Raw genomic sequence first — 10647 nt, 5'->3', positions numbered from 1 at the left:
TTTTCTGTTGATTTATCTGCTTGTTCCCCTCTGCTCTGATGATTAGGCTAAATTTTAAATAAAACAAACATCAAAAATCAATAACTATAGTTAATCAAATGATAAGTTTTGATAAGATAGTAAAATAATTAGTTATATATATATATATATATGTATACATATATAGTTGTATTATTGTATGTATTATTATTATTATTATTATTATATAGTTGAATACACTCATAAATACCTCTACTAAAGTGGCATAACCCAAACACTGATGGCAGAATATTTTATTCATGGTTTGACATTTTTGGACACAAGAAATATATATCCCACACACAGACGATATATTATACAAATGCAAAGTGTTCATATTCATCTATATGTGTGCTTCAATGTAACAAAATTGCATCCGATTGAATTTTCTTCATCAACTGATTATTTGCATTAATAGATATGGGATGATCTTTTGTTTTGCCATTTAAAGATTTTTTTTTTTTTTCAATTAACAGTTAACATTTGGCACCCATAATCTTCAGCTCCTACATGGTTACACTAGGACACAATTCGCATAACCCAATAGATACAAGATAATATTTGGTTTAATTACTTATTCCTTTTGAATATTAAATGTATGCACTTATATTTTGTATAAAAAAATATAGCAAAAGCTGAAGGCAAACAGTGGGCAGGGAATACTTTTTAAGCCAAGGGGAGTGTACGTTATTCAGACTCAATATCTGAGACCTTACTCTGCATAGGAGAGCAGCCAGAACCAGCCTGCACCTTGAGCTTCACAACTAATGAAATCCAGTCAGCCAATGAGAGGCTTTTGGCTGACAAACACTGCAGCTATTTCTCATATAAAAAGAGGAAATCATGCAACGCAGTTGGTAGCTGGGTCATTAAATATCAGGCATTATACCAACCAACCAGTCTTTTTATATGATGGTGGTGATGGAAGCTCCATTAAGGATGTCATCTTACGATACACCATCTAAAATGTTTGCTACATGAGGTGTGGTGTGACAGTACGACACCCTACAGGGGGGTGTCAGACAGTGTGTGTGTGTGTGTGTGTGTGGCAGGGAACTAACCCTAGCCTTCACAGTGTCACCGAAGGCATCAATTGTTCCAAGATAAGTTGTTTGCAAATAAGACCGCTCAATTCCCTTAAAGTGAAGCCCATGCCCTGGCAGAAGTCCAAAAAGAAAAACAAAAGAAAAAATTAACTTTCTTACGAGATTTCGAGCATCTTTCATTGACATTTAAATTAATTACACCCCCATTTATGACCAATCCCCCCCCCCCCCCTGTTGTGTCTTTGAACACACAACAAGCACAGCCGTCACAGGCACTGCATTCTAAGCATTCTGCATCTCCTTGCCAATCTTGTAGCTAAGGATTTTGTTCCAGTCGATCTTGGTACGCGTGACCGGGAGTTGTCTGCGTAGAGCTTTGAAGGTGGTGTCCGACATGGTCTGGTAGTTCTCGCTGATGGCCGTCTGCAGGTTAACACAGAGGGAAGCGGTCAGCATTCCTGAATAACAGCTGGAAAAGGTCCACTGAGGGCTCCCCTTATGAGAGGACGCCTACCTGGTATTCGTTCTCCGCGTCCTCGATGATCTTAACAAACTCCTTTGCAGTCTGCACTTCGTTCTGCTCAAAACAAGGTCTGCATTAAGTATTGCATTCAATTTTTGATAGTTATTGAATGGGAGTTTAATAGTAAAATGCAAGATATTAATGAACTTTGGACCTTAAAACAATTGAGTGGGTCATACTTACAGACACTGTGAGTACTTCTTGAATGTCTTTATGACTGACAAGCTGGACGTTTCCATCCTCATAGTAATGCACCTGGATCAACAGCACAATGTTTAACCCAGAAGACAGAACCACTGGGATCGTTGTAAGGAGAGCATCCACGTGATTGTACCTGTATCTTCAGGACTCCGATCACCTGGGCGGTCGACTGGGAGATGCTGAACTTCCACTCAGAGCGACAGCGGCCGTTCCTACAAACAAGAAGGGCCCAAATTGATACTTGCTGTCTATACATAAAAACACCAAAAAAATTTAATTCAGAAAAAGGATAAAGGTTATCAAGTACATTTGTAGGAATAACACTGTACACAATCATTCTATTTCATATGTCAACTGACCAGAAGTTTTTGGGTTGAAACTGGTGTCCTTCAATACAAGCAATGATGGTCTGCTGGCCATCTATGGTTTTCCCATAAACCTGAGACAGATCACAACACAGTGAGGTGAATGCTTCTTACTATTTGTGGATCAAGGAGCCCTTTGGAAATATTCTTGCCATTTCAACATAATCTCTCCCAATTAAACACTTCTGTTGACCTTTTGGAAATGTAGTATTCTCCAACCTTTACGGCAAGGCATACTTTCATGAGTCTGCAGTTTGAAATACAAACATACCATCCCAAAATAGGAGCAGTGCAGCCTTAAGCTGCTTTCAACCAGCCCTCAACACAGACCTGGGTTTACTGCAGAGTTGCTGTTTATTGAGTAGGGATGGGGATCAAAACCCGGTTCTACCAAGGACCCGGTTCCATTAACGTTTGGGCTTATCGATACCACTATTGAGTCCCGTCTCTCCTATTTTATTATTTTCTTTGTCCCGTAGGTCCTGTAACGTAATGTTGTGTCCCTCGAGTCGCGTCACGGCATTTAAATCAAATCAATCCAATCACTGCAGCGTGTCCACCAATGTTTTTGAATGGAATTATAAGCAAACAGGTATTACAAGTAAAACAAGTGAAGTCTGGCAGTTAACTTTGCTCGCAAGGATGGCTGAACGGGCGAAGAAGACGAAAATCATTTATTGTAAAGGAGGGAACACAACCTATATGGCAAAAGCACATTAGCATTGTGCATCAAATAAAGGCCAAATGCAGTACCTTCGACTGTCTCAAAAGTTGAAAAGGGTCCTCCTGTCTCCCCCTTCTCCTGTCGCACCAGACGGGCCCGTTTTAATCATCCACTCAAAGTACGAGCGGTAATCGCACACACAGACACTGTCGCTAGTCCCGTCAGTTAAAAATACTAATCCAATTGTGAAATCGGTGTTGTAACAGGCAGCATACAAGCTAGCTATCTTAAATGGCAAATAAAGTTTCAGATGTGCTGCGTGATGATGTGTTGAGGTTGGCTCAGTAAAACGACTGTTATCATGATGCGTTCAAATGTAACATAGTTAGTTAATTGAGTTTTTGGTGTGAAACATGAATACTGTATTACTCATGTTTCTGTATTACTAATACAGTTGTATAGTGCTCTAATCATTTTAGTATGTATAATTGATGTCAATATTTATTAAGAATTACATATTTAATTTAAAATACAATTCATTATTTCCTAATTTATTTTCCTCATCACTAAAAACGCGTCGTATTTCCACCAATTAATAGAAAAGTATCGATAGTGGTATCGATAAAGACTCAGATCGTTAAGGAGTATCGAAAATGGTATCGATGTCAATAAATATTAATGATCCCCATCCCTATTATTGAGTGCCTATAGGGCAACATGTCCACCGTGTGGATCCCCAGACGGGCCTTACAGTGCAGACTCCGCTGGGGTAGTGCTCCTTGACGTAGGCCCGCAGCGCGTCGTCGCAGGCCTCTGTCCAGGACCGCAGCGCCGCCTCACCCTCGTGGGGCTGCGGGCCGCTGGCCTCCTTCCTCAGATGGTCAAACTTGAAGGACACCTTGTTGTGGGGGTCGAAGAAGCGTCCGTTCCCCAGGTCGCCGTGCTCTGTGATCAGAACCTACAGAGGGACGGAGGATAGTGAGTCCCTCTGTATGTGAGTAGTATATTGTTACATGATGACCGCTTGTATTATGTTATAATCGGACTATCTTGTCTTTTAGAAATGACTCGCCTGATCTTCATAGCCATCGATTTTGGCTAAGGTGAACTGATCCATGTTGTACTGGGCAAACGCACTGTGTTCAAACAGAAATGTCGTGAATCAATTGGATGCATTGGTGTACAAACAGTATTTTACTCTGGATGCATAATAAATCTTGCTTACTTGGCTGCGCCCTCTCGGAGAAGGTTGTCATTATTGAGCAGTAGTCGCACATCTGAAAAAGAGTGTATAGTAATCAATAATAGTTGTTCTTGCTTGAACAAAGGCATTCTAAATTTTGTAAAGGTAAAAAAAATCGAATGAAAACACTTGGCTTTCCTAATCCACCGTTGGATACACTTGTTTGCCTATTGTCTATAACGAAAGCCCGCATTGAAGCCTTGTTACAATTTCGCAATGGGCTTTGCAACCCAAAACTTATATGCAGTCTTTTGTAGCATTGGTTTCTCTTCAGGGAAATTTGTCAGGGATCACATAGAGTGAACTGTTTTCTATGCATGGACTGGCTTCGAGCCTTTGTGCTCAGTCTTTCAATTTCGATACCCTCAGTTACAAACTGATTATTATTATTCCAGTGCAGAAGCCTAGGGAAGTTTAAAGGACCAAGACTTACCATTAAAGACCTCATTAAACTCTCCAGGAGGAGCATGGATAACAAAATTGGCTGCAATCCGCACCTGAAAAGGATATGGTCATTAGTTTCTATTAGTATGTATTATTTGGCTCATTGTCTTCGCAAAAACACTTCCTCAGGGAAGAGGATCTATGAGTAGCATAATGCTCTCATTGTCAAAATCCCTTTTACTCTCCGTTTTGATCAATGTTATTCTTCTTTTTAGGATCCAGGCGACTACCGTGACACCTGTGGCCCACAGGGGTGCCGTGGGCTAGCTGTTGGCCCCCAGCTTGTTAGCTCTTCTTTGACCACTCCTTAAATGGCCAGTAGGATCTGTGTCCGAGCAGGGCTTTTCTTAGCAGCCGTTCTGCGTGTGTAAGCATGTAGAGTTGGATGTACTACGTTGTAGTTCAGCAGCTATGTAAATAGGACTTCTCCAAGGTTCACCAAGACAGGTAGTAGCACTGAACTGATAGTTGATAATCAAGTTAGAATGTAGTGTCCCATAAAGAAACCTTTTACAACACAAAGCCATTTTTAACCTGTATAAATCCATGCTCAGCTGCATTATTTATGAACAAATATGTACCCAACAGAAGGGCCATCCCTGCATAAATTCTGTCAGGCTGTGGTCCCAGTATCACTAGTCAGGCTGTGGTCCCAGTATCACTAGTCAGGCTGTGGTCCCAGTATCAACAGTGTCAGGCTGTGGTCCCAGTATCAGTAGTGTCAGGCTGTGGTCCCAGTATCACTAGTGTCAGGCTGTGGTCCCAGTATCACTAGTGTCAGGCTGTGGTCCCAGTATCACTAGTGTCAGGCTTTGGTCCCAGTATCAACAGTGTCAGGCTGTGGTCGCAGTATCACTAGTGTCAGGCTGTGGTCCCAGTATCACTAGTATCAGGCTGTGGTCCCAGTATCACTAGAGTCAGGCTGTGGTCCCAGTATCACTCGAGTCAGGCTGTGGTCCGACCGTCCCAGTATCACTAGTGTCAGGCTGTGGTCCGACCGTCCCAGTATCACTAGTGTCAGGCTGTGGTCCCAGTATCAATGCTGTCAGACTGTGGTCCCGGTAACACTAGAGTCAAGCTGTGGTCCCAGTATCAATGCTGTCATACTGTGGTTGAGGTGAGGAATGTAGACTAAACTATTTAACAAGTTCCTGCAGGAGAGGGCAGCATCACCCAGTGACGCCGCGTATTGATCCAAGATATGGTGATATGACCATTATAAACTATAGCAGTAACGTTATACGACAACGAAAATATGTAAACCAGACCTCAAAGCCAAAGAGAGTATATATATATATATATATATATATATATATATATATATATATATACACATACAATTCTCTGGTTAGATGAGTAGAGGTGTTGGTTTCAGGTCACTACTCGTCGTTCAGTGCAGGAAGTAGCTCCACTTCCTTCATGTACACATTCTAAACATTAAACATTCGTCCTCTACTCATCAACCATGTTGACCATCCTGGTGTTTAGCGAAAGACTGTGAGCTAGGTGAACTATAACCCAGCCCTTTGATGTGTACACCGAAATGTATCCAGATGTACGCTGTCAACTCTGAAACGTAACACTGACATGTTAGCTTAGCTCGATAGCCAGCCCGGATTCATGTTATTACTTTATCCTCTTCGCCCTCATGCATCGGGATCGTTTAGAAAACAGCACTGACAAGGCCACGTTAAAGTACAGATATCGTTATGTGCATTGTTAAATGTTAAACGAATACCTTCTCTTCATCGGTGAGCTGGTCTTCGCAGTCCGCCATCTTGGCTCATTGAACTGTTAACAGAACAGGCGCTGGGGTTGCCAGGTAGGATATATCCTGTATAATATTTTTTTATTTATATATATACTATTATATATAAATATTAGGTATATCATATATATTATCTAACATTATATTTATATATTATATATCATACAGTGCATCACATACCATAATCATGCATCCGACAAACGATAGATACCATTGAGTGGTGTCTGTTAATGAATACAGCTTAGGAGGTGGTTGCAAAATTTCCAACCTAATACCAGTATCAAATGAATATTATAGTAATGCCTGCTCATGTTTTATATTTGAGGGAAATAATTGAAATTAAACTGGAATTGAGTTTAACCGTTTTACTGTCATATAAAAAAAGCTTATGTTTCTAACCCACATATTGTCCTTATCTGGCAACCCTGATTCCTGAAGCAGGAAGAGCCCAGTGGTCACGTGACGAAAGCAGTGTTGCCAGATTGGGCAACACTGATGGCAACACTGGCTGCAGCGCGCTATAGCCAGTGTTGCCAGATTGGGCGGGGAAATCTGGCCCAATCTGGCAACACTTTCACGACGGGCCACCACAGCAGCAACAAACCAACAATGTGACGGGATGGTGGAGTTAACCTTCAGCAATCTCATAACACGTGTTTTAATGAGTTTCCTCCTGGTTAAAAAAAAGCGAATACATGCTGGGAGACCAAATTACATAACTTGTTGGAGACCTAAACCGCATTGGTCGTTTAACGCCAGTGATCCGCGTGTGTTGGCTCCTCGTGAGGGCTGTCAACATGGGAGGCTGCTCGGCCACAGGCTGTTCCAGTCGCAACGAGAAGGGGAAGAAATTGCATTGTTTTCCCCGAGATCCTGTCAGAAGAGAGATATGGGAGAAAATGGTTGGAAGGCGCAACTGGAAAGCCCACGACAGGTCGAGGCTCTGCGAGGTGATCTGTCTCTACAGACTCCCTGGTCCCGACCCACACCTCTCTGTGGGTCCCGAACCGCACCTCTCTGCAGTGGTTTATTGAGTCAATAATTAGTCCAGTACGTTTGACTGGACTAATCATTGGGCCGATCGTTACAAACCCTTTTCATTTTACAGATATTATTAAAATCGATTGGAAAGTATGCCCCCCTTGGGTAACGTTGCTGCACTTTATTTTGAACCTAAAATACATTATGCAAAATGTTGCCTTTAGTTGTCTTGCTACATCATTTTGAGATAAGTCATAGTAAATGCCAGGTGATCATATAACAGGTATAACATGCCTAATGCAAGGTAAAGAAAATAACATCTGTCAATATATGTGTCTGTGATAAAAGAAAACTATAAGTATTTATGCCTAATGCAGTATTTACATCGAATTATAAGGCTATATTGTATCACTAGATTCTGATGAGAGGTTTGTCACAAATTAACAATTTAAGTTCATAAAACATTATGATCATAATAAACAAATGTTGTTAATTATGATTTACAATGCTCTAATTATTAATTCATATCTAGAAAATTCACTTTTGATTTGTTTGAGACAAACGGAGGTATACATTTCCGTTCTCCCACCCACTCATAATCCTATTAATTATGCAGTGGGTCTGTTGCTAAGCAACTGGTGCCTCAACAGCTGATCATTTAAATGTTTGGTATCTGTAGAAGATTGAATAGGTAACCCATGAAAAGTCCAGAAAAGCAACCTAAAAGAATGAATCGTTACATTTTGATTAACTGCCTCATCTGCCTTTTGTCAATGATCTCTTTGCTTTATAATCTGTTTGTTCTAAATTTATTTTTATTCTGCTACCCTGTTTAGGACCACTTCGAGGAGTCGCAGTACGAGTCCAGGCGCATGGACAACCTAAGGAAGTTGAAGCCCAATGCAATTCCAACCAAGTTCAACCACTTTAAGAAAAACAAGACGCTACGACAAATAGTGGAGAATCTGACGAAAACACTAGTTCACTCCCCTCTGCCAGAAAGACACAGTGTTGAACACTCCTATAGCCAGAGTTCAGAGAAGGGGCCCACAGAGAAAGAAGATAATGGTAAGAACAGCTGTTGATGAAATGTCCAATGTAAAGCGTCCTATTGCTTGCTAATATATGAGAGTACTGCTTCATACATGTGTTGGATCAAGTTGGAAGTTGGACCATTGACCTAATTGGTCCGGGGTTTGTGTACTCCATTTATGCCATTTGGAAATAATACCTAAGATAGCTACTTATCGTGTTTTTTGTAGAAATAAAGTGGATGTTGCAGACTCCAATGTTTTCACAACATTCTTATTATAGCACGCTGTTATAATAGAAAATAGCCAAGTTTGATCATTTTAAGAGACCATGTCCTATTAATTATTTCTACTATGTCAGATTTCCCCGGTTTTCCAAAAGGTGTGTTTGCATCCTCAGTATGGGCTTTCCATAAAAATTCCAACAGGCTAGATGTTGTCTGCATTCCATCGGCCTTTCTTTTGTGCAAAATCCAATCACAGCCCGACTTGTGACCCAAAACCCTTTGGCCAACCATAAATTGTAGTGACCAAATTTCAAAACGGCCGGATGACAACTATACAGACACTATACAGTTAATCAATTTATTATTTTCTTATGCTGACTTTTACTTATTGTTCACAGCAGACAGCAGAGCAGCCTCTTGCTTTAGTCAATATAATCAATCGATGCTTCACATTTGGTACCACATGTAGATCAATGACAATCATATCATTATTAATTGTAGATTGTCCCCATTATTGTAGGGTACCATTTCAATACGGACGATGGCCCAGGTGATGCAATACTAAAACCAGAGAACTTTGGACTGCCTCTACATTGTGTTTTTCTACGACCACTCGACACTGAGGACCTACCCCCGGCCCTGTGCGAGCCCTCACCAGAGCCGCCATCAGAACAACCAAAGGAGAACGGCCAATCCACGGCAAACACAAACACTTATTTGCCCGGTTGTGAGGTTGCACATTTGAAGGACGCCATGAGAAAGAAGGACGAGCGAATCGGGATTCTCCTCCGGGCAGTGGTGACCGAGCGGCGGGAGAAACACAGGCTGGAGCGGGAGAAGCAGAACCTGGTGCAGAACATTGAGAAGGTGTTCAACACCAATCAGCTGGCCAGGCTCGGCCGGAAGAGTGGCCGAGGCGTCAAGTGGTCGAGTGAGACCATGGAGAAGGCCCGGCAGCTCAGGGCGGCGTGCGGGGTCAAGGGGTACATGATGCTCAGGGCACAGAATCAGCCTCTGCCGTCGTTACGCTGCCTCAGGAAGCTGACCCCCCTGAGGAGGAACGGACTGGACAGGGGGCCACGGCGGACCACAGGAGGGGGGGACAGTTAACAAGCCACCATTGGTGCAAAGGGTGCCTATGCTGCAAAGTCAACGCCATAGAATGGCTCCGTCGTAGGGGGGATGAGCGTTTCCCGTATTAGGGCTGGGCAAAATGAAGTATTTATCATTGAAAAGAATTCTAGCATTTCACATGGTTTCAGTATTTCTGAATAGCTGCTCTTGAAAATAAAAAACATATCACATCGTAAATAATTAAATTCAAGTTTGGAATAAGAATGTGATATAATAACCGATGACCGATTTTTTAATTAATTAGGGTTAGGAATTTTAGGACATGCCTAAGGCTCTCATCAAAATGTACTGTAAAAATGTATATCATCATTGTTAGTTTGGGTCTGTATGATGCCAATCAAATATGGAAAGATAATATAAAATAATAGCCTTGCCCTTAATCAGAAAATAGCTGCCTTACAGTGCAAGACTTTCAGTTGTCCCTAAACCATGGGGTCTGTGCCTAGCCGACAGATACAAGTCCACACCAAGACGCAAGTTACATTTTGTTGGGGTTAGTATATGTTTCCTCACTTTGCTTGACAATATCCCATAGGCAATATGTTAAGGTGAATTAAGATGAACAGATATGCATTGTGGATCCAATGTTGGATGTCATTTTTGCCTTAGAATAAAATGTGGCCTATACTTTTGCAGTAAATCCAACTGTATTTTATATAGTATTTTAAGACAGTTGACACTCGTTAATAATACAATACAAAATGATGCTTGATTATGTTCTGGGAGAAATCATGAAATGTGTAATTGGACCTGACACTATGCGGCAGTATTCCCCTCAGAGCACCAGGGTCGGCCACTAATCCCCTCAGAGCACAAGGGTTGGCCGCTATGTGGCAGTAGGCCCCTCAAAGCACAAGGGTCGGCCACTATCTGGCAGCAGTCCCCTCAGAACCAGTAGTCCCCTCAGGGCAATAGGGACGACCACTAGGTGGCAGTATTCCCCTCAGAACCAGTAGTCCCCTCAGAGCACCAGGGTCGACCACTAGGCAGCAGTAGTCCTCT

General features: G+C 41.9%; 2 protein-coding genes across 3 annotated transcripts; one reads left to right on the top strand and one right to left on the bottom strand.

Annotated features, from left to right (window-relative positions):
* Nucleotides 1-256: 256 nt before the first annotated feature.
* Nucleotides 257-6348, bottom strand: LOC115536157 (F-actin-capping protein subunit alpha-2). The gene is made up of 10 exons (XM_030348213.1): nt 6243-6348; nt 4494-4557; nt 4043-4094; nt 3890-3953; nt 3569-3775; nt 2148-2227; nt 1922-2000; nt 1771-1842; nt 1579-1641; nt 257-1487 (listed from the first exon to the last, which is right to left on the bottom strand). Exons 1-10 carry the CDS (start codon nt 6279-6281, stop codon nt 1347-1349), a joined length of 861 nt encoding a protein of 286 aa, XP_030204073.1. The 5' UTR covers nt 6282-6348; the 3' UTR covers nt 257-1346.
* Nucleotides 6349-6823: 475 nt separating this feature from the next.
* Nucleotides 6824-10272, top strand: LOC115534806 (uncharacterized). 2 transcript variants are annotated; one of them, XM_030346246.1, is made up of 3 exons: nt 6824-7267; nt 8090-8321; nt 9032-10272. In XM_030346246.1, the coding sequence occupies exons 1-3, from the start codon at nt 7070-7072 to the stop codon at nt 9619-9621; spliced, it is 1020 nt and encodes a 339-aa protein (XP_030202106.1). In that variant the 5' UTR covers nt 6824-7069; the 3' UTR covers nt 9622-10272. The 2 variants fall into 2 exon arrangements, with proteins under 2 accessions (XP_030202106.1, XP_030202911.1); XM_030347051.1 differs by having other exon boundaries at nt 6827-7222.
* Nucleotides 10273-10647: the final 375 nt, after the last annotated feature.

This window comes from Gadus morhua, chromosome 1 (assembly GCF_902167405.1).
Source record: "Gadus morhua chromosome 1, gadMor3.0, whole genome shotgun sequence".
Taxonomy (NCBI): Eukaryota; Metazoa; Chordata; class Actinopteri; order Gadiformes; family Gadidae; genus Gadus; species Gadus morhua.
This window is presented reverse-complemented; position numbering and strand designations above follow the sequence as displayed.